We start from the raw sequence: 21,453 nt of genomic DNA, 5'->3' as shown, positions 1-21,453 counted from the left end.
TGGTCCAACAATGATATTTTGTAAGATACTGATCAGTCCCATTAACTTTGAATTATCTGACATTTATCAGACCAGAGATGAAAGACAAACCAAACACTCTCTCAGTAGGATACTTGGCTGACATCTGCTGGATAGATAGTGATTCAGTCACGATTTCATAAAAAATATAACTTGCAAACATAAAGGATGTCTTTGTATTTTGACAAGATTAATACTTAGCCCAATATTTAAAAAATATTGATGATATTCAAGGGAAATATTAACTTAAAACGCTAAAACAACAACAACATTTTGAAATTGTATATAGCTTCGTTCATTTAAAATGGCCAACTTTTACAAGAGACAGAGCTAGTTGTCACGTCTTTTAAATGTTATACGTTTATTTTACTGTATGTTGTTGTTTAATGACAGGCTCCTTTGTGACAACTTACCCCATATGGTGTGACAACATGCCCTGCTACTGGTCGACAATCTTTTCTCTTGTGCAATGACGGTGTAAATGCTATTATAGGCACAGGCATTACATATAATTGGCTATATGTGGCCAGAAATGAAAGATAAAATAAAACTGCTGAGAATTAAAAAAGTGTGTTTCTCCAATCCTTATCAAGACCAGAGACTATTGTGTTTATGAACATGTCATAAAACAATGTAGTGCAGGACCCATGTGCTCTATGGCCCATATTTCTGTTTGTGGGCTTGACGTCACGGAGTCAGCTGGCCAATGTTTACATCCAGCGCATCTCGCAGTGAACGTCTATGGGGAGAAACCGAGACATAGAAACAACAGGAGACTAACTTGAATGAACTCGAACGGACATTATCACCGGACCACAGCCAGGATACGTGTCTCAGTGTCAGACGGTTCAGCTCGGTCGACTGTAAAGTCGTCGGGGTGTTTCCCGTGACGAGTTTCTCCCCAAAATCCAGTCCACCCCCATTTCTCCTTTCCTTTGTCTTCATTTTTGACTACTTTTTGCAGGTAAGCGCATTATATGAGTAGTTCTCGCTGTTATGTGCTAGCATTTTTTTGGCGTGATAATAGAATGATAAACTCTTAACGTTAGTATATTTTCCCTAGCATAACATAGTCTCGCATGCAGAATGAACGGTAGGTCGTGATTAAAAATAATGGGCATATGTGTGTTATTTCATATTTAACTCTATTTTGAGAAACTACCCGGATGTTCAACAAAAACACAGCACAATATGCGTTTGTTAGCGAATGGCGCAGCTGCATTTGAGCGCGCGGTGATTGGTGGGAACCTTCCTCACATCTGCAGTTTCTACACAGCGTCTCTGGGGAAGCTTTAACTTTCCAGCAGTGTAGCCCAGCGCCCTCATCCGTTAACTGGACAAAAATGCTGTTTTGTTGGGTCCGAAACATGTACAGTGGCCTCAAAAATGATTATGATTGGCATTAGATTACATAAAAAATAGCTAATAGAATGGCATTTATTTTGAAGAAATGCAACACAAACACACTTCTTAAACTTGTGAACATAGTGTTCAGAATGATTACCAAATGTATTTGGGAAAATTTTGTTTGTCGAACAATAGTGAAAGCCATTGCCAAGATATACAATCTTTCATCTTGTAGCCTAAAATAGTGATTCTTCTCAACAAGTGGGTCACAATCCAAATTGTTGTCTTTTCTGTTTGCGGACGGCTGGGACAAAAACAATGCAAAATGCAACTAATAATATAATTAACTAACCGTAACCATAATATGCTATAACCACCTTGTGTCAACCATAATTTGTTGTCAATTATTGGCTACAGAATGGTAACATCAAAATTCAAGAGATATTTACCTAAAATTGCACTGGGGTCACTGGGATTTTTAATAAAGATTTTTATTCAGTTTAGGTGCATTAAATTGTTCACAAGCGACAGTGAAGTCATTTATAATGTTACAAAAGATTCCTATTTCAAATAAATGCTGTTCTTTTGAAATTTCTGTTTAACAAATAACCAGCACAGCTGTTTTCAACATTGATAATAATAAGAAATGTTTCTTGAGCACCAAATCAGCATATTAGAATGATTTCTTAGGAATGAATGAAACACTGAAGACTGGAGTAATGGCTGCTGTATTTTGTGATCAAATAAATGCAGCCTTGGTAAGCATAAGATATTTCTTTTGAAAACATTCATTTTAAATTTTTAAATGGTTGTGGAATAACTAAAATTTTATTTAAAAAAATAAAAAATAATGTCATGTTAATTATTTAGCATATTACTGGTTCTGTTGATATCATGGTAATATTAATATATGGTTACACTTTATTTTAAGGTATCCGTGTTACAGTGTAATTATACATTTAAGTACTGAGTAATAGTAATTGACTACATGTACTTACTATAGGGTTAGGATAAGGGTTTGGTTTAAGGTTAGTTGCATGTAATTATGATTCATTTATAGTTATTACAACAGTAACTACATGTAAAGTGGAATAGGACACTGCAAAATAGTGTTACCTAATATATTTCAGTGTTTGTTTTCAGGACATTTTTGTTTACTTTCGTGTGTTAATCATTTGTGGTACTATGCTGGGTCACCACTGTCCTCAAGCAAAACCAGTTGTGAATCACTATTATAGACTTATGCAAGAAACAGTGGAAAGTGGTTGTTGATCACTTAATTTTTTTTTTAATCAACAGGAAGTATGTTTCTTGTGTTCCTTCTTCGGTTATGCTTACATGTCTTTAATTTTCTTCTTGTCTGTTTAGCCCCAAACAAAGAGCCAAAATGGGAGGTGCGGTCAGTGCTGGGGAGGACAATGACGAGTTGATTGACAACCTGAAAGAAGCCCAATACATTCGCTCTGATCTGGTCGAACATGCCTTCAGAGCCATTGATCGTGCTGACTACTATCTGGAAGAATTCCGCGACAGTGCCTACAAGGATTTGGCCTGGAGACGCGGCAACATCCATCTTTCTGCACCCTGTATCTACTCTGAGGTGATGGAGGCTTTAGACCTGCAGCCTGGCCTGTCTTTTCTCAACCTAGGCAGTGGCACAGGCTACCTCAGCACCATGGTGGGACTTATACTGGGTGAGTTAATAGAGAATTTGACTGATTTGATTTTTTTTTTGCTTATTTTAGCTGATTCAAAGGGATAGTCCACCCAAAAAATGAAAATACTGTCATCATTTACTCATCCTCGTGTCGTTCCAAACCTCTATGACTTTCTTTCTTCTGGGTAGCATGAAAGAAGATAGTTTCGCTTCCCATTGACTTCCATTGCATTTTTTGTCCATACAACAGAAGTCAATGGTAAGCAAAAAGGTTTGGTTTCTAACATTCTTCAAAATATTTTTTTTTGTGTTCCAGAAAAGAAATAAAGTCATACAGGTTTGAAACAACCTGAGGGTGAGTAAATGATAGCAAATTTTATTTGTGGGTGGATAATATGCTAAATATAATACCTGTCATGTGATCACTGACATCCTGTGTCATATATTTAGGGCCATTTGGTGTGAATCATGGTGTTGAATTACATGAAGATGTAATAGAATATGCTTATCAGAAGCTGGACTTCTTCATCAAGATGAATGATAGTTTTGACAGGTGTAGTAACTTTTGGCTTTTCACTTTTGTATGAAAAATAAACTTTATTCCCTTGTTGAAAGTCTAGCGTGCAAAATTATGGATTGGTGACTGACACGTCTAATCTTTTGGTCTAGGTTTGAGTTCTGTGAGCCCTCCTTTGTAGTGGGCAACTGTCTGGAGATTGCTCCAGAAACTAGGCAGTATGACAGAGTTTATTGTGGTGCAGGGGTCCAGAGGGAACATGAAGACTACATGAAGAAGTTGTTGAAGGTTGGGGGAATCTTAGTACTGCCACTGGAAGAAAAGGTGAATAATGTAATCTTATGATGCATCTGTTCTCCAGGAGATACATGTGTGACATGTATCCATTTCTCATTTGTTCTAGCTCACTAAAATAACTCGGACAGGATATAACACATGGGAAACAAGAAAGATAATTGCTGTGTCCTTCGCACCACTTGTGCTCCCTAAACACAGGGAAAATGGCAAACCAAGAGCAGTGTCCCTACGTAAGTAACCTGCTGTATTTTGTGTACGCTTAAATAGTTCTGATTTAAACAATATTCGATTTTTTAGCCTAATCATTTTTTTTTCTACACAATTAGAAATACTTTAATTCAGCAAGGATGCATTAAATTGATCAAAAGTGACAGCAAAAAAAATATATTTCATGTAAATGCTATTCTTTTGAACTTTCTATTCATCAAAGTATACTGAAAGAAAATTCACAATTTCCACAAAAATATCAAGCAGCACAACTGTTTTCAACATGATTTTTGAAGGATCATGTGACACTGAAGAATGACTGGAGTAATTCAGCTGTCACCACAGCAATAAATTACATTTTAAAATATATAAACATAGAATACAGTTATTTTAAATTGTTAGAATATTTCACAATATTAATGTTTTCACTGTATTTTTAATCAAATAATGCAGCCTTGGTGAGCATGAGAGACTTCTTTTAAAAACAAAAATGTTACCTAATATTTTGAACGTTAGAGTAAGAATTGTGTGTGTGTATAAATCCAGTAAAAAAATAAAATAAAATAAAACGCAGCTGCCATGTTCGAGGTGCGAAGTCTTCAGGATTTGGCCCGCATCACCATCCGTCACATTCTAAAGAGATCTGGGTCTGGATCCTTGCCACTACCCCAGAGAACTGGATTGAAGCGAAGAAATCACTTTAAACAGAAACGTGAGCACCGTGACACCCCTCTTCTGACCAATAGTTATTTGTTCATGAGTCGCTTAATTCCAGGACCCATGGACAACAACAACAACCAGTCATCCACAGACAATGAGGATGAAGATGAAGACTGCAGTAGGGTTTGTGAGCAACTAGAGGATAAAGAAGAGAATGGGAGGAGGAAGGAGGGCAGTGTTTTGGTGATAGAGACTCCAGTAAACCTCCTAAGGGAGAGGATCCTCAGCCTGCCTTTGCCAGAGCCTCTCAAGATGTATCTTCTTTATTACAGAGAGAAGTAGACCTCTGCTTTCAGTGCATAGTCTGTAATAGACTACTCACAGCTACCTATCACTGTCACTTTAAGAGTCCATGGCTCTTTAGTTACTCACTTTCACATTATCCTGGTGATCTTTCTCATAGAATTACACCACTCTTTTTTTCTCTCAAGTTAATTTTATTTATCTGTGAGGGGAAATGAAGTCTCATTTGGTTCCACCAAAGTTAAAAGTCTGGATTCATGGTCTACGATGCTAACCATCAACACGGAAACAAGAAACAAGAGTGAAAACTAATTGATTAATCTAAATTTCATGTTATTTGTGGAGTGACTTTTTCAAATGAAGAAAAGATCATTGGCTAACAATTTACTAAATCATAAATCCAGTGCAGTCTCACTTGTTTTGTGTGTGCTGTATACCATCTAGTCTCAGTTCTTAGATTTACTATGAAAAGTGAAAATCTAAATATTCTGGTGTATGGATTTGTAACAAATGTCTAATTGTGTGAAGATACAAAGGCACGTTTAAAAAATGTAATTGTCCAACAATCTCTGTAGTAAAGTTTTTGGAAATTTCAAGATAAAAGACTTTGATTTTCTAAGGTGTTTTGCCAATTTAAAACTTTCTTGGGTTTGTGTTGTTTTCAGGGCTTGTGTTTGCATTTTTGCTTTTTAAAAGTATAAAAGGTATAGTCTATAGTTGTGTAATCAGTTATAAAATATATATTTAAATTTAATTATAAAATGCTCTGATGTGCACTGTCAAGCGAATGGACTAATTGAATAACTCACCATTTTTAATGTGACCTTTTATATTGTCTATATCATGACCCAAAACATTTCACCCTAGAAATATCTTTCTTTTTTTTTTTTTTTTTTTACGGCTTAAGTATGGAATGTGAACTTGAATCCATCATCATGCAAACGAAATGTAGCGAGGGTCCAGGTTGTTTTGATGTTTCAATCAGTTTCCAAACTGGTTTGGAGAACACAAAAACCAAAGCATTATGTTTGTATTCTGATACATAAACTATATATAGTAGTCTCTGCAACCATCTAATGTAAAATTAAAGTCTAAACTTCTTAACACTGGGCTCACATACAAGACAGATTAAATGAATAAATGCATCATTTAGATTTCTAAAAGTGTGGATCATATTTTTTTGCATTATTATATATGAGGACAGGAGACAAATATTTCCTAAATGGGTAACATTAAAATAAATATCTGCACAAGCTGTGGAAACGCATACCATCATATTCTTTAATACCACCAACACAAACTTTGGCTCACCTTACCCTCAGTTAAAGAAGTTCAAATAGAGAAAATACCTTCACTTTCAGCTTTATTAGATTTGAATACTGTGCTTAACCGCCAAGTACAGACTGGACTTCACTTTGGATAAGAAAATAAAAATGGAAACAAAAAGAAGAGTGAAAGCACTTACAAAATAACAAAAATGTATTTTCTTGTTTAATGATTAAAAAAATATTTCTTTGCAAGACATTACACAAAATTCTCAAAGCTCTCTTCACAGAGAGGCATCAAGAGAAGAAAACAAAAAGGAACGCCACCATTTTCACACTGAACTGATGACTGGTGTCAAGTAGATGAGGTAAATGTTTTGTTGGAGAAAAAAAAGGCACAATTTACAATCGACCGTGCCATGTAAATTCACGTAATAATACCAATAATAATAACAATATCATTATTATTGTAATAATAACACCATCATAACAGCAATAGAAAAAATATGCAACAAAAATACAGACTGAATTTTATCTTACAAGTAATCTTCCAGCCCTACTGTATTGCCTGGCCCAGCAACAAAAAATCTGGCCCGTTTAAATACTGCAGTGTCCTCATTCTTTGCTCACAAGAGTCCAAGATTTCCAGTGGTATTCAACCACTGGCAAGGGGCTAGAATTGTCTGGAGTGATCAAAGTATTTGCTCTGACCAGTTGACTCAGTTTTGAGGAGCTGCAGCAAACTATCTGACAACCAGACATGACACACACAGTTTCGAGGGGCCAATGCAATCGTCATGGCAGAAAGCGCCACAGCCCTGGCACATGATCATAGCCTTAAGTCGGCAGGAACATTTGAGAGCCACTTCTTCTGCAGCACTGTCCGCAAATGCCTGAATGCTAAGCGTGGCGCTCTGGCCTCCACCGCTGCTGACGCTCACACGTGGCCTTATCTGCAGCACACCATCGGCTAAACTGCGGGAGAAGCCGCTACCATCCACCACAGACACATTAGCTGTGTAACTGAAGCTGGATGAGGACCCTCCGTTGCCCCCACTCTGCTGCAGTTTTGGTAGCTTGCTATATAACTGGTAAGGGAGACTGGAGGCAGATGAGGAAGGAGAGGAGGAGACAGGGGAAGCAGAAGTGTCTGCTTGACGGGCATATGGATTTCTAACTTGTTCCTTTTTAGCCATTCTGACAAGAGACATTTCCATATTTAGCAGTCCTTCCATAGCTCCACCACCTCCATGAAAACTGTCCAGAGGCTCCTTTTTGGTTATTACAACAGAAGTATTGCCAATGATAGGAGCAGGTGAGTTTTTGGTCAGAGCCTGTTGGCACGAAGGGCGCGAGGAGACTTCACTCTTTACTGTAGCTATAGGAGAAAGCTGTTGCTGATACTGGGGTGGTTGGGGTTTGCTTGGGCGCCAGTTAATCTTAACAGTAGGTACAACCTCCGACGGACAAAGGTCACCATGTGGAGGTGAGGGAGCATCAGGTGCAGTTCTGCACACAGACTGGGAGAGATTGTTAGGATGCTGTTGAAAGCCAGCTGGCCTCTCCAGATTTTCACCTCGTGGAGGAAGAGGTCCAGGGTGCTCTTTAATGACAGCTGATTCATAAACTGGAGCATTCTGAGAGTTCATATCCATTGAAGTTCTAGCAGAGGAGTTTGATGGGAGGGATGTTATGACAGGTACTGCTCCTGAGGGCACTGCACCTCCTGGTTGTTGAGAACTGAACTGAACATGTGTGGTTCTTGGGCTGGCTTCCTCAAACAAACATGCCATTCGAGATGGAGCAGAACCCGGCGGCGAAGAACCAAAGTTTCGACCAGGTCCAGGGGATACTCGAACGGATGCTGCTTTTTGTTGGAAGTCAGAGACACCAGTTTCTATAGGTCCTCCTGACTCAGATGGGCCTCTAAAACGTGGTCCCAGATTTCTTGGAGGTTGACGACTGGCTGAGTTACCTGCAGGGGAACCTGGAAGTCGATTAATTTCCAGCTTGCTGACTGAGTGAGGCTGGGGTAAGACCTTCTCTAAGGGTAGGCTGCCTTGAAGAAGTTGGGTGACAAGAGGGTTGTTGGCCTCTACAGAGGAAACTGGTCGAGATGAACCTTGGAATCTTCTTCCAACTGGAGGACCAGCAGAATTTAAAACAAAATCTTCTCCAGGACCTCTGCTCAGAGGTTTGGTGTCATCCTCTGTTGAAACAAACAGCTTCACACCATTGCCATTATCATTCAGCCGTAGATGTCTGCTTTGGTCCCTCTCTGCCTGTGTCAGGTAAGCTTGCACTTGGGCTTGAGAGGGCGCAGTGGTAATCTGTTCCTGAGCACGGTTTATAGCATGGGTATGAATTGTATGCTGCTTGTTGGAATGAATGACTGGCTGGTTTGGCACACCATTTGGGAAGCGAGCCTGAATGACAGTTTGGGTATGGTTGGGGTTAGATATATGGGCCTGTATGACTGGTTGCTGGTGCTGAGGAGGATTCAACATCGAAGAAGTGAGTCGACTTGAGGTCTGAATGACAGGATGATTCTGTGACTTTGTATTCTGAGCATGCATGCCGTTAATATCCATCTGGGTTCCATGCCAATCCACGGTTTCATCCTCCTGAGTTTCATTTTCAAAGTCAGATGCTGTCTCTGTTGAATCACTGTGTGCTCCAGTGTCTTCCTCGCCAGCATTACTTGGTAGACATGGTAGAGAGCCCGATTCATATTTGCCATCAGCATCACTCTCTCCATTCCTATGTTCTTGTAGCATCCCCTCTCTCATGGAATGCTCTTCACTACTTTCTACCCATCCATTTCGGGCTGTAACAAGTGTCTCTTTGGGTATTTTCAAGTCTGAGCCATGCTGGATAACTCCAGTTGTCCCTGGGTGAAGCTCACCACCATTCTTTTCACCTTCCCAGGGTTGAGAAGCTGCCAAGGTCCTGATGACATCCACACCCTGGGCACCAAATCTTGGCAGCGAGTCTGGTATAGAGGTGGGCACTAAAGAAATGGCATCATTTGATGCTGAGGTGCAAACAGGAGTAGTCGTTCTACTCTCACTGAACTCTGCCTCTTCACCTCTGGGGTCTTGGTGACTACAAAAAGACTCTGGATCACTTGGCGTAGGCACTGGGGTGTCTAAGGTCTGCTCCGAGGCTTTATCACTTGGGCAGGCAGTCATCTCTTCCTCTCCACAAATCTCCTCCACCTGGTCCTGGGAAGCAGGGCTGTCGGTTGCAGGTGGCGATAGCGTGAGTGTTTTCGGAGACTCTGATGGTGGTAGAGATGGGTTTGAAGACACAGAGGAGGGAGATGGTTCAGTCAGTGGGGTAGAGGTTTGAGGCCTGTCAGCTGAATCTACGCTGGACAGCTGTAGTTGTGTTCCAGACGAATGAGAGCTCGCAGGCGATTCCTGCTCCTCCAAATCAACTCTTCCTCCTCGTCTTCCTCCTCCTCCTCCTCCTGGTTCAACGGGACCTGGGTGCTCTCTCGAACGCCTCCCGCTGGAGCGATCCGGTATCCCAGTACCACCCCCCGGGCCGCTCCCCCCAGGCCCTCCCCCATCCCCAGAGGCTGCAACAGCAGCAGCGGCTTCTCGCTGGGCACGGGCTTGCTGTGCACGGGCCTTGATGTCCGCCAGGGTGCGCGCCCCTGTCCCAGAGCGCCGCGACCCTTCGTTGGGAGGCACGATGCGGGGACAGATTTGGTACGTTGGCGGCCCCTTGACCCAGGGCGGTTTGATCCGGGAGAGCTGTATCTAGTGGAGTGGGTAGAAGAGAAACACGCATACGAGATAAGGTTTACAGTTTTATACAGGATATAGTTTAACTACACAGAGGTTTACAATGGACTAATAAGAAAAAATAACATGTCCAACATACCCGGATTGGCGGGACCTTGGGCTCCTCTGTTGTAGGTTGTGGCTTTTCTGAGTGCACACAGTCAACTGTGTTACGAAAGGACTGACGCTCATCCAGCCGCGCCCTTTTCTCGGGAAAGCTGGTGAAGGCCTGGGACTCGTCTGGCCTTCTCTTCTGCTCCTTGAGCTGAATTGCAGGACTTGATGTGGCGGGACTTGCTGCGGGGCTGCTCTCCCTGCTGCTTGCGCCAGTGCCTGCTGTGCCAGTGGTAATGATTGAAGCCCCATCATCCAGCGGATCGGTGGCAACAGCAGCAGTGGAGGAGGAAGAGGAAGAAGAGGAGTCTGAGCTTGCGGCAAAAGTCTGTCTGTCTGAGGCAGAGGAGGGAGAGGAAGAAGGCGACGATGACGACGAAGTTGAAGAGGAGGAAGAGGAAGGAGAGGAGGTAGATGCAACAGCTGGTTCAGGTACTTCAGGCAACAGGCCTGTGGAGGTTTCTGGTTCATCGCAGGTTGAACTTGTGGATTCTGGAGGAGGCGTGGGTACAGGAACAGGGGAGGGGACAGCTTCTGCAGAGAGGTTTTCTTCTGGAGCTTCCAGCCCAATGTCTGTTTGGAGGACCACCTCTGCCTGAACTGCTGTTGCTTCTGGGACTGGTGATGCAACTGATGGTATAACATCTGGAGTTGCAGTGCTCTCTGTTGTTTCTTCTGAAGGTAAAGTTGCCGTTGTATTTTTGCAAAGTGAGCGCCGAGCTCTACGTCTGAGGTCAGCCCGTGAACGCCGTCTGATACGGCCATCCCTCCGTCTTCTTCCAACACTTCGCCTCTTGGGTGTAGCTACTGTAGCAGAATCAGAGTCTAAAACTGCACCGGCAACATCTCCAGCATCGCTCATTGTGAGCTTTAACGCCTCTTCTCTTGTCAAGCCAGACCTTAAAAAAAAAAAAAAAAAAAAACAGAATAAGTTATTTTAATTCAACATTAATAATCAGATTAACAAAATAATTCTAAGATAAAAAAAATAGGGAAAAAAAAGTCTTTGAACCTTTGGCCATGGTACTCCTCAAAGAACTTCTCTTTCCATGCTTCTACTTTCTTCTCCTTTTCCATCTCTTGCCTGAAGCGGACCTGCATCTCATGAGTGAACTCACCTTCAAGAATGTAAAAATATTTTCACTTTATCCACCAATATAGTAAATTGCCTAGAGCGACTTGTCTTGGTCGGTTTCTGTCATTTCTTTTCATATATTACAGGACAAAAGTAAGAGATTCACCCTCAGCAAGACGCTCTTTCCAGCTCTGGGAGGCATGAGTGAAAAATTCATTATTAAGGGCCGAGCTGCTTAGCCGAGCAAGGCCATCGGGGCCAACCTACACATTAAAAGAATGAAATTTTGGTAAAAAAAAAAAAAAAAAAAAGAACATTTATACAATTGTAACAATTGAAAATTAAGAATTCTACAATTCTTTAAGAATTATACCTGTCTGTCCACCTCTGGTAAAAGCTGGAGCAGTTGCTGCTGGGAGTGAGGGGGAAAAGCAGCAAAGGTGCGTGTGTTGATGAGAGCACGAATGTTGGTGTTGACCAGGATGGAGCCTGGAGTCTCAAAATCCACCTCCACTCCTCCTCGATTCCTTTTCATGGGACCTGCAAAATACATTCTTACATTGAGTATTGAGGGCTATATTTATGTAATATCTTAATAGCAGACTCTGGTCTATATTCCCATATATTTAGTGTATGATACATGAATATGAAGTGCTAGTAAATCTGTATGATCAGAGGGTGTTATAGCAGAACTCTAGTAAAGCAATAACAATAGTCTTTATTTTAAGTTTACCTGAGCCATTGATCAATCCACACAGCTTTTACATTATTATCAGGTGAACATTACATTAGCTAATGCTGCAATTAATAACCGAAATCATTATGCCTATACATAAGCACACTACAAAACAAGTCTACAATGAAATTCAAACATATTTTGGCTAAGATCTAAGACCAGCTTATTGAGAGTCTACAGAATAAAACAAACTACACTGGCAAAACTGCAAAAGACAAACCATAGTCTGAACTCAGCTATAGACTAACAAGGTTTGAAATTAGTCAGGTTTCTATGAGTTTGTCCCATTTACGCTCAGGTAAAAGGAATAAAATGAGCTGAAGCAAAGGAATAAACATTGGATTCCAAACTTATGTATGCAGATATCGTTACCTTTAAATTTTAAAAGTTTAATCAGTTAAGTCAATTTTATTAGAAGTCAAAACAATTATGCACTTTGAGAAACCAGCATGACAAAAGATTCACATAGCATGTTCTTCATTCAATAGCATCAGGACAAAATATTCTACACAATACTTTTTTTTTGCACCCATCCACTGCAAATAGAAAATGATAAAAATAAATGAAAATGGCTATTTGTTTATTTCACTATTTCCTCCAGATGCCTTAATTGCTGGTTAGAAATAACTGACTGGGAATAAAGTGACTGAAATAAAGACTGGAACATTGTCATTAGATTGACACAAACTTGTTAGCTATTCACTCACTCAATGTAATACCTGGGAAGAAGTTAATTATTGATGTTGTGGGGGACATTTGTGAGCAAGGGGCTTAGGGGAAGTAATTAATACATGGGGGTCCTTGGTTTTCATCCTCTGTACCTGAACGAAGACCACGTATGCTCTTGAAGTGCTGGGTGCGTTTCCAGCCCAGCTCGGAGCGGGCACGGAGAGTAGGGCCTGGACCCCCCCTAGAGCCTTCCCTGCGCCTCCCCGCTGCTCCTGAGGGTAAAGGTGGGGGGAGGATGGAGGCTGGTGAGACTCTCTGAGAACGAGTGAGTGTGGGTAGGGCAGCTGAGGCATGAAGGCTAGTGGCACTAAAGAGGCCAAAGTGACAGGCATGTGCGTGAAACACAAAAAGTCAAAGGGACGGATATCCCGAGGCACAGAGACAAAGAGGAAGAGGGGTGAATGGATATCTCTAAGGCGCAAATGCAAAGCAGATATCCAAGGGGAACAGAGCAGGGCTGACAGGACAAACCAGAAACACTGCTTTCACACTGAGGGGTATTGACGTTCAAGTGACAAAAATGTCAGTGGCTTCAAGAAAAGATGCTGTTTTTAGTGCAAAGTTAACCAAGAAAAAGAGGCGGCGGCTGTCAACAGGAGGGAACTGTGGGAAAACAGCCCTTGAGGAGACTGCACTATAAATGATTAGAGTGTCAATGTGTAAAATTACAAACACTGTCAGGCCACTCAGATAAAGAGCATCCACAGTCAGAGGAAGCAGGTATACAAACCACTGCAGAGTGTGGGGGGGAGGGATACAGAAAGAAGGGGGGTGAAAAAAGTGAACAAGAAAAAGAGCTATTATAACCTGATGGGACGTGTTCACCGTTGACCTTGAGAGGAGTGAGCACTACACGGGGCATCATCACAGCTTTCTTCCTCTGTCTCCCTGACTGTAAGAGGGATTGGAGAAATAATCATGAGCACATACACACACAGCTCCTCCACAGAAATGGAAAATAACAGCATGCTCAGAGGAGAATTTAAATAGGAATGTAATATCTGATAACATTTCAGAATGTAAGGATTTGAACAAAAACAAAAAAAAGAATTAATGCAGGTACAAAGAATGCAAAAGGAAAAAACAGGGTGTAACTGTCCTGGAGATGAGTGGGCATTTTCAGTTCATTCTCTATGGGAGCTGAGCGACTGGCCTGAGCAGGGGATTGTGGGATTGACAAGTGGTAAGAGCATCAAACTTCAGCTTTATGGAGAAAATGTTCAACTTTATGCAAATGAGAGGGGAAAAAAAGCATGAAGGCAGTCATAAGTTTCAAAATCTGCTGATTAGCACTGGAGTTCCTGTGGAGTCAGTGCTTAAATCACACACAATTTTACGGCATTTACTTAAAATGATCAACCAAGCAAATGATCTGATTAGGATCAAAGTGTTTTTCATGACTGATGTCAGTGTTATCTGTAGGTTTTTCTTGATCTGACTCATGTCACCTTTCTGAACTTCACTAATGACTCATTTTCACATACTGACGTTATGTATTCAGCTGCCTTCCTGGCATAGCTAGTGATCTGAGGAGGAGTTGAGTGCTGTGCATAAGGATGATGCATAGATGAAAATCCATGCTTGGAGGGTCCTGCATGTAAAAATTAGTTATGAAGGTGATGGTTCATTGTAAAGATGAAGTTAGGCACTGCAGGTACCTGCGAGGAGCGACTGAGTCTTGTCTGTGGTTCTGTGGAGCAAGAGGCACTGGAGGAAGTCTCATCCACAGAAGCTGGAACAAAGAGGAGGAAACGAGCAGAACATCCATCAATAATTTTACCTCAACAATTTGTACTTTAGTTTTGTTCATGTGTTAATGTGAGAGAGTGAGAGAAAAACATGGCACTGATTTTTCATCAACAGTAGATTACAAGTGCAGGAGCAGTAATTCACTGTCATTTCTTATTGGTTATTCACTAACACATGGGCATTGGTGAACACTTCCGTTTTTGGCTGATTGCTTGGTATTGGGAAGGGGGCGAGTAGTGCAAAAGCTGACTGTATTATAACGTATTTGGCTGTATTATGCATTTACATTAGTCCTTGTATGCATTTATATCACAATAAAATGTACCAAAAGGTATACATTTGCACGCGATTGTAAGGAAGAGCATTTGAAATCCGGTCACAATGGAGTTTTTACTTTGAAACAAGCGAAACTCATCAGATAAAAAATAATCAGGTTAATAATCAGGCTGTATAGTGATTCCGGTATTTCTTTTCCCAAATTTAAAAAGATACACTAATGGTAATTGCCTTACGCAGAAGAATAACAGATGCCATAAGCATTATTTAAATTTATGGGAAATGCATTTTAAAAAATGGAATAAGAAATAAAGCTGTTTTCTAGAATCATCATGCTTCGAAACATCAAACCACACCTGCCAAGGATGAAAAGTGTTTTTTTTTTTCACCACATAAATATGTAAAACAGAGCAAATATGAAATGCATTGTGATTTACAGGAATAATATCACATGTATTCTTTCACGCCACACACAAATACATGTTCTAAACCACTCTCATCTAGGTCACTGCTGGATGCGTCATGTGCCGCAGTATCCATGGCAACACACACATCCAAAGCAAAAAAAGAAATCAATGTCTCTCAGGCACTACATGCTTCTTAAGCTCAGGGTATTTAATGCTCATCACCGTTTGGAATCAAAGCTTTTCTTAAAAATGAAAAGATGGGGCCTCTACTTTTCAGCTCTTTTATACGCTTCTTTAATTTATAAGCCTGTTCCACTTACTGGAAAACAGGGTGAATTAATCAATTCTGGCTGGGGAGGTGAAAGAAAAGAGTGAATAGTCCACACACCATCATTTTCCCCACTAGCAGCAGCCGCCTCTGTGGAGTCACAGCTTTCCTGCTCTGCTCCTTCAACTGTTGCTGTGGTGGATCCTGTTGAAGTACCAGTCCCATCTCCAGACTCGTTCGCTGTCGGGCTCTTTGTCCACTGAAGTGCGTTTTTCTGTAGGCACCAGTGGGTAGATACAGACACAGGACATGTAGCTCTTTCTATGTGGGTATCAGAATCATAATCCAGTTGCTAAACCAAGGGTTCCTACACATTTTCCATTTCAAAATTGCATACTTTTCCAGAATCAAATGTCCAAACCTCTGGTTTTTTTTTGTCCATAACATAAATGGTTCATACAACATTATATTTGGTATATAGTGGAGCCATCTGAATTTTTTTTTTTTTTTAATTTTCATTGGTTTTCTTGAAGTGATAACATGCACTTACATGAAAAGAAACCTTAAATGTTTTAAAACCAGCATATATTCACCACTGATACACCAGTTTGATACTGTAAATGTGGATTTATGTTGCATGATCACCAAACAGCAAAGTACAGTCTAATTAAGACGATAGCTTGCTCCTTTATTTGTTGCCGTTTTGAGTGGCATTTGAAAAAACATTATTTTAGTGAAGTTCAAAAGAGACTCGCTTATGGTAAAGAACAACAGTTTTGCATAACGAAATTGTGTGCCTTGAACTCACTCGTGTTTGACAGTCACTAAAGGATCGCTAAACTTTAGTCATGAAAACACTTTGCTTGTATAATACATTTACTTATTTATTAAATTTATAATTTTGTATATTAAAAAACTGAATAGGTGAAATTGTCTTGAAACACAAATATTTTTTCCATACTCAGTTTTCTTTTTTCCATACTTATCAAGACCTGGAAATTACTCAATTCAAATTCCATGCTTTTGCAAACTGCATAGGAACCCTGAAAAACAGAGTGAAAGAATTTGAAGCATAGAAAGAATGCTGCAAGGTTTTACGGATTCTCTACCTTTAGGGTAAACAGACTCATCCTTCCAGGCAGCTTGAAGAAAATACTGTTCTTCACTCGGTCTCCTCTGACCTGAGAGTGAAGCATGGTGACCAGGCAGGCCAGTGGAGCTGTGCCGCTGAGGAAGGATGAAAGAGGGGTAGAAACGTGCAAGTGTCACTCAAGTAAGAAAGATTAAACTGTTTTAATGGAAGATGCAACCAATAGATCTTTAAATTAATCTTACCTTCTATTTTGGGGTGAAAATAATTTGAGAAAAAGAGAAACACAAAAAAAGTCCATTATAAATATACACCAATAAAGCCAGTCAAGAGACAGTGTTAAAAAAAGTACTCATTAACATGGAAACAAATCTCAAGCATGAATATCACTGCTCAAAACAGAAACACAGTACATTTATGTTTATGAATGCTTTATGCCAGACCTCATTTCTTTCAGCCCCTTTGTTTGGATGACATGCAGAATCTGTTTGGGTGTCATTGGGGCATCAGAAAAGTTCTCCAGAACCTGCAAGAGGTGAAAAAGCACATCAAAATCAACAACTATCAAATTTAGTATGATTTTTTTACACTTGTGAAAAATACACATTTTTTAATTTATGATTAGTCTATTAAACGGGGCTTGGGTTTTGGGTTCATCAAACCCCAATCAAATGCATTTATTTGGGGATGTTTAAAAATCTATGTTCAGAAACAGCCAGGCATTGTGCAACAGAATGATCCAGAGAGGTTTTTAAAACTTTTTACAATTAATCATTTTAAAAACACAACTTGGTAGAGAGACTCAAAAACAGTTGAACTGTGACTGCCAAAGACGTCAACCTGTACATGTATGGATGTAGGCATGTAGCAGCAATTTAAAGAGGATGAATAAAATAAAAAAGACAATCTTTCAGTGAGGGGTTTACTGTGAAAACCGCTTAACAGTTTAAGCACAGCACTCTCAGCTTGCCAATTACAGTACCATTGCAATTCATACTTATTTTAAGACCACCATGCCAGTTTTAACAGAAGCACTCAGCTTTCTTATTTTAGGTCCATATTAGACAGGTTCTGCATAATTCCAGACTTCCACAATTCCTGTATATGACAGGCTTTTAGCCTATATGAAGTAGAAAAAAGACTAACACCGCTGATATCATGTAGCATGTGTGAAACCTCAGGAAGAACATTATTCACAGAAAATGTGAAATGGGGGAAGAGTGTATTAATCATAACAATACACCATATTTTTAACATTCCTCTTCCCACTGATACAGAGCAAATAATTTCCACCCCGTTCTGGCCACAAGAGCATGTAACCTTCTGATTACTTGGTGGTTAAAATGGTAAGCACTATATCCACTTCCACTGTGTTCAACTGAGTCTAAAACCAAGGACATTGAAACAGGAAATGGAAGAGCACATGCTATAAAATAAATACACACTAAATTAAATGATAAAATACCAGCCAGGTGCACTTCCTGCAAGGAAGCAGGCACGAAAAACGTCAAGCTGTGAGAACTTCAAACTACTAGGCCAATGTCAGACTAACTTCCTAGTTATTTATAACATAGTCCTGACAAGGCACCAATGCTTGTGTGTACGTAATGCAATTGAAAGACGCAGTACATTTATGCATTGCTTCTGTCGAGTTGTGCCAGCATGGTTTCTACTCCTCTCACCCCAGCTATTTCATGGTACCATAGGGAATGAAAAATGGAGTAATATTATACACTACCATAATTCATAGAGCGGACTCAATTCCTAACATGTATGCACTTAAAAATGAGTGGCTTAGTATTCTTGAAGTCATGATGAAATGGAAGTAGTGACAGATCTATTCTTCAGTACTGATGCACAGCCAAGTGAAGAGGAGTATAAAAATAAAGAAAAATGTAGGGAGAGGACTTCTATCCATCAGTTGTTGATTGGATGGAGCCACACCTGAATGCAATCTTGCAGTCGATTGTAAGAAAGGGGCGGATAAAAATCACTGAAGTTGTCTGCCGTTTCAAAGGAACATCAAATTATGACATTTTAATTGAAAATTATGCTGTCATGAGAACTAGCGAAGACTAAAAAACTGAAAGTTGCCTTTTTAAAAAGGTCTTATATCGAACAATTCATATGGATCTCTGGGAATAAATGCACAACAGACTAGACAAGGGGTTAAAGTTACAAACAAAACTCTTGCTGCACGAAAATGCTCTGAAGTGATGTGACTCTTGTTCCCACAAACATCCAATCCATTTGTAGAGGATGCAATATTAAAATAGACACAAAAACAAACCACAGCATCACCTACATCCAGCATCAGGACTAATGAAAACCAAATTTTCTTTTCAACACACCAAAGATGACTATACACCATTGCAGTCCCCTTAAGGAATGAACTATTGTGAATAACCAGAAACACTAAAATAGGTGGCCTGCTTCACATTTCCTATTGCAAACAAATGTATCACCAAGAAGATCTGATATACATTGGCCTTGAGCCTAAGTATCTGGTTGCATCTGTCTCCCGAAGCTGCCATTTCTCATTGCTGCTTTGTTTCCAAGTCATTATATAATGCGGCAAAACTCTTTTAAGCTCTTTAATCACTCATACATCAGAATCATTTAAAAGACCTGATCATCCAATAATTAATGGGACTGAAAATATGATGTTGCAGGTAGTAAGCAGCACTTGGATTTAAAGTATTCAGTCCATTTGGTTTTGAGTGTGCCCTTGTGCCCTCATCTCCCCGAGAGCCTGTCCCATTACTACAGATGAGGAGCTGGTAGGTGACTACTCTATCTGGTATACAGGCATGCCCATACCTGCTTCCCAAAGCTCAATCCATGCATGAGATACCTGCAAAAGAGCAGTCCTGAAATTTGTTTTGTTGGTATAAGGTGACAATATCCTTGGAAGTAAAACAGACATCTGATATTAGATGCGTTTTTATTCAGATTTGGCATCACACTTAATTGGTTCACATTTAATTACAGGTTCTAAACTGTGACATACATAATTGCAATAGTTGATACAAGCAGTGGTTCTCTAGCACATGGGATCCACACCCAAAAACAACACTTGTGTTTCGAGATCTACTCTTGCCAGATATCATGTCTGTAGCTTCATTCAACCTTTCTCATGCTTTATCTCAAACTAGCCATAAGCCAAACAGCAGATAATACCAAATTCAAAGACTGTCTGGTCTGTTTGGGTGGATCAAATTCAAGAGTGAAAGCTGTTATGATCACCTAGAAAAGCAGACAAAGACCTGCCAGACATAATGATTTTAACCACACAAAATGTATCAAAAGAAAGCAAAAACGCTAATGAACTCAGCTGCACAGGTGTATTTGGTCTGTGACACTCTTTCTAACAATGTCTGATAAGGGAGAGCATTTTATTTGATACAGTCTCACATTATACAGTTATGTTTCTACTAAAGCTCTTTATAACAAAAGCTGAAAGTCATGATGCCGGACATATATCTTACTTAAATGCCAGTCTTTGCAACAAGATTAGACACGTTTACCATTTAATTTGCACCAAATGCAACAAAGAAACTATGAAGATGCAGATCATATAATACAAGCATCTTCCCAGAAGCATGAACTGAATTATGTATAATTTACATTTAACATGCAATAATATATGCACTACAGATTAATTTTATACATCCATGTACCACCATTGTGGAGAATAAAGGAGAAACCCTCTTATCATAATAGCAGATGCATGGCTGTTTTGTCTTCTTAACATGATAAGAGACACAAATCGTTTTTCAACTGCATACAGATGTTTACTGATACAGACATAAACCATTAAAATACCCAATGCTCCTAATAAATATAAAAATTAGATCCTAATAAACTAACAAAAAATACCAATTAATTACGAACTGGATAAAAACAGAAATAAGGCCTACTATCTCAGCTGCTGCTTAAGACAAACAAGCAGCTCAAATTAGTATTTAAGACACATTTGTTAAAACTGGTCTTTAATAACAGGCAAATATCTCACACTGGAGTATTTTCAGCATTTTATTCAGCTCGCCAAAAGAAGCCCTGCAAACAAAGGGTCAAACGGGCAGAGCTGCTAATACGCTAGGCTACCAGCAAGGGCTCTTTCATTCAAATGAGACACAAACACTACAAATGTAATGCTTATGTTGTCAGGGTAAATACAGGCACCTTGTGTCAAGAGCCATGTCAGCGTAAAGGTAAAAGCCGGGTTATGAAACATCACACACTGTCTATAGATACACAAATAGCAGCAGCGGCGGCGCCTGAATGTGTCCAGCCCAGCGCGAGACAGCTTTGTTCGCGGCTCTCGTACAACACCCCTAACCCTACACACAGGAATAAAACCGCTATAATTTTCTCAAAAATTGTTAATATATTACCATACGAGCTGCCTCTGCCCACGTGCGCTCCTTCTTTCTCTTCTGTTTGTCCTTCATGTTGTCGCGCGGGTGCGGATTTCTGCAGCGGATATGAAACGTGTGCGTGATACACGGCAAGCCCGTTAGCGTGCTAGGCTAGCTGTAACACCAAACGGGTCTTTGATTCCTTTTCACCCCTAGGACTTGCGTAGTCGCTCCGTTTAAACTCGCACGCCTTTCCGTAAAACGGTTTGCCAGTAAAGCGATAGGTTGTTGCAGCAGCGGAGGTCCAGGGAGTTTTTTTTGGTAACGTCTCACTGGTTAAATAGTGGTAAACACAGACAGGGCGCAGAACAGGCGAGCCCCAGTAGCTTTTGGCATACTGCAGGAAATCCTCACTTTGGAATGCAAGACGAGGAGAACACAACAATGAGGTCAAAGGTCAAACACACTGCAGGAATGCAACACAAAAACAATTCTCCCCATCCCCCTCTTCTTCAGTCGCTCCTACAGCCGCGGCTCATCTGACGCATCTGACGGGATGAGGCCACTCCCATTGTTATGTGCGGCG

The 21,453-nt window shown here is 40.3% G+C and overlaps 2 protein-coding genes across 3 annotated transcripts; one reads left to right on the top strand and one right to left on the bottom strand.

The window, feature by feature from the left end:
- Positions 1–617: 617 nt before the first annotated feature.
- Positions 618–6,158, top strand: pcmtd2a (protein-L-isoaspartate (D-aspartate) O-methyltransferase domain containing 2a). 2 transcript variants are annotated; one of them, XM_081386915.1, is made up of 6 exons: positions 618–982; positions 2,734–3,059; positions 3,473–3,575; positions 3,692–3,863; positions 3,943–4,066; positions 4,618–6,158. In XM_081386915.1, exons 2-6 carry the CDS (start codon positions 2,753–2,755, stop codon positions 5,043–5,045), a joined length of 1,134 nt encoding a protein of 377 aa, XP_081243041.1. In that variant the 5' UTR covers positions 618–982; positions 2,734–2,752; the 3' UTR covers positions 5,046–6,158. The 2 variants fall into 2 exon arrangements, with proteins under 2 accessions (XP_081243041.1, XP_081243042.1); XM_081386916.1 differs by having other exon boundaries at positions 696–982; positions 4,819–6,158.
- Positions 6,159–6,479: 321 nt separating this feature from the next.
- asxl1 (ASXL transcriptional regulator 1) lies at positions 6,480–21,449 on the bottom strand. Its single transcript, XM_081386914.1, has 12 exons — positions 20,904–21,449; positions 16,950–17,032; positions 16,526–16,643; positions 15,537–15,690; positions 14,375–14,448; positions 13,524–13,608; positions 12,809–12,928; positions 11,625–11,791; positions 11,418–11,514; positions 11,189–11,294; positions 10,163–11,075; positions 6,480–10,038 (listed from the first exon to the last, which is right to left on the bottom strand). Exons 1-12 carry the CDS (start codon positions 20,958–20,960, stop codon positions 7,015–7,017), a joined length of 4,998 nt encoding a protein of 1,665 aa, XP_081243040.1. The 5' UTR covers positions 20,961–21,449; the 3' UTR covers positions 6,480–7,014.
- Positions 21,450–21,453: the final 4 nt, after the last annotated feature.

This window comes from Scardinius erythrophthalmus (assembly GCF_964197995.2).
Source record: "Scardinius erythrophthalmus genome assembly, chromosome: 15".
In the NCBI taxonomy this organism is placed as follows: domain Eukaryota; kingdom Metazoa; phylum Chordata; class Actinopteri; order Cypriniformes; family Leuciscidae; genus Scardinius; species Scardinius erythrophthalmus.
This window is presented reverse-complemented; position numbering and strand designations above follow the sequence as displayed.

Excerpts from the sequence above, each read along its gene's own strand:
- pcmtd2a (XM_081386915.1), top strand. The coding sequence starts at position 2,753 with ATGGGAGGTGCGGTCAGTGCTGGGGAGGACAATGACGAGTTGATTGAC. Across the intron at positions 3,060-3,472 it reads CATGGTGGGACTTATACTGG|GGCCATTTGGTGTGAATCAT; the intron begins GTGAGTTAATAG and ends TCATATATTTAG. Across the intron at positions 4,067-4,617 it reads ACCAAGAGCAGTGTCCCTAC|CTGCCATGTTCGAGGTGCGA; the intron begins GTAAGTAACCTG and ends AATAAAACGCAG.
- asxl1 (XM_081386914.1), bottom strand. The coding sequence starts at position 20,960 with ATGAAGGACAAACAGAAGAGAAAGAAGGAGCGCACGTGGGCAGAGGCA. Across the intron at positions 14,449-15,536 it reads TGCTAGTGGGGAAAATGATG|CTTCTGTGGATGAGACTTCC; the intron begins GTGTGTGGACTA and ends TCTTTGTTCCAG. Across the intron at positions 11,076-11,188 it reads GAGGAGTACCATGGCCAAAG|GTCTGGCTTGACAAGAGAAG; the intron begins GTTCAAAGACTT and ends TTTTTTTTTAAG.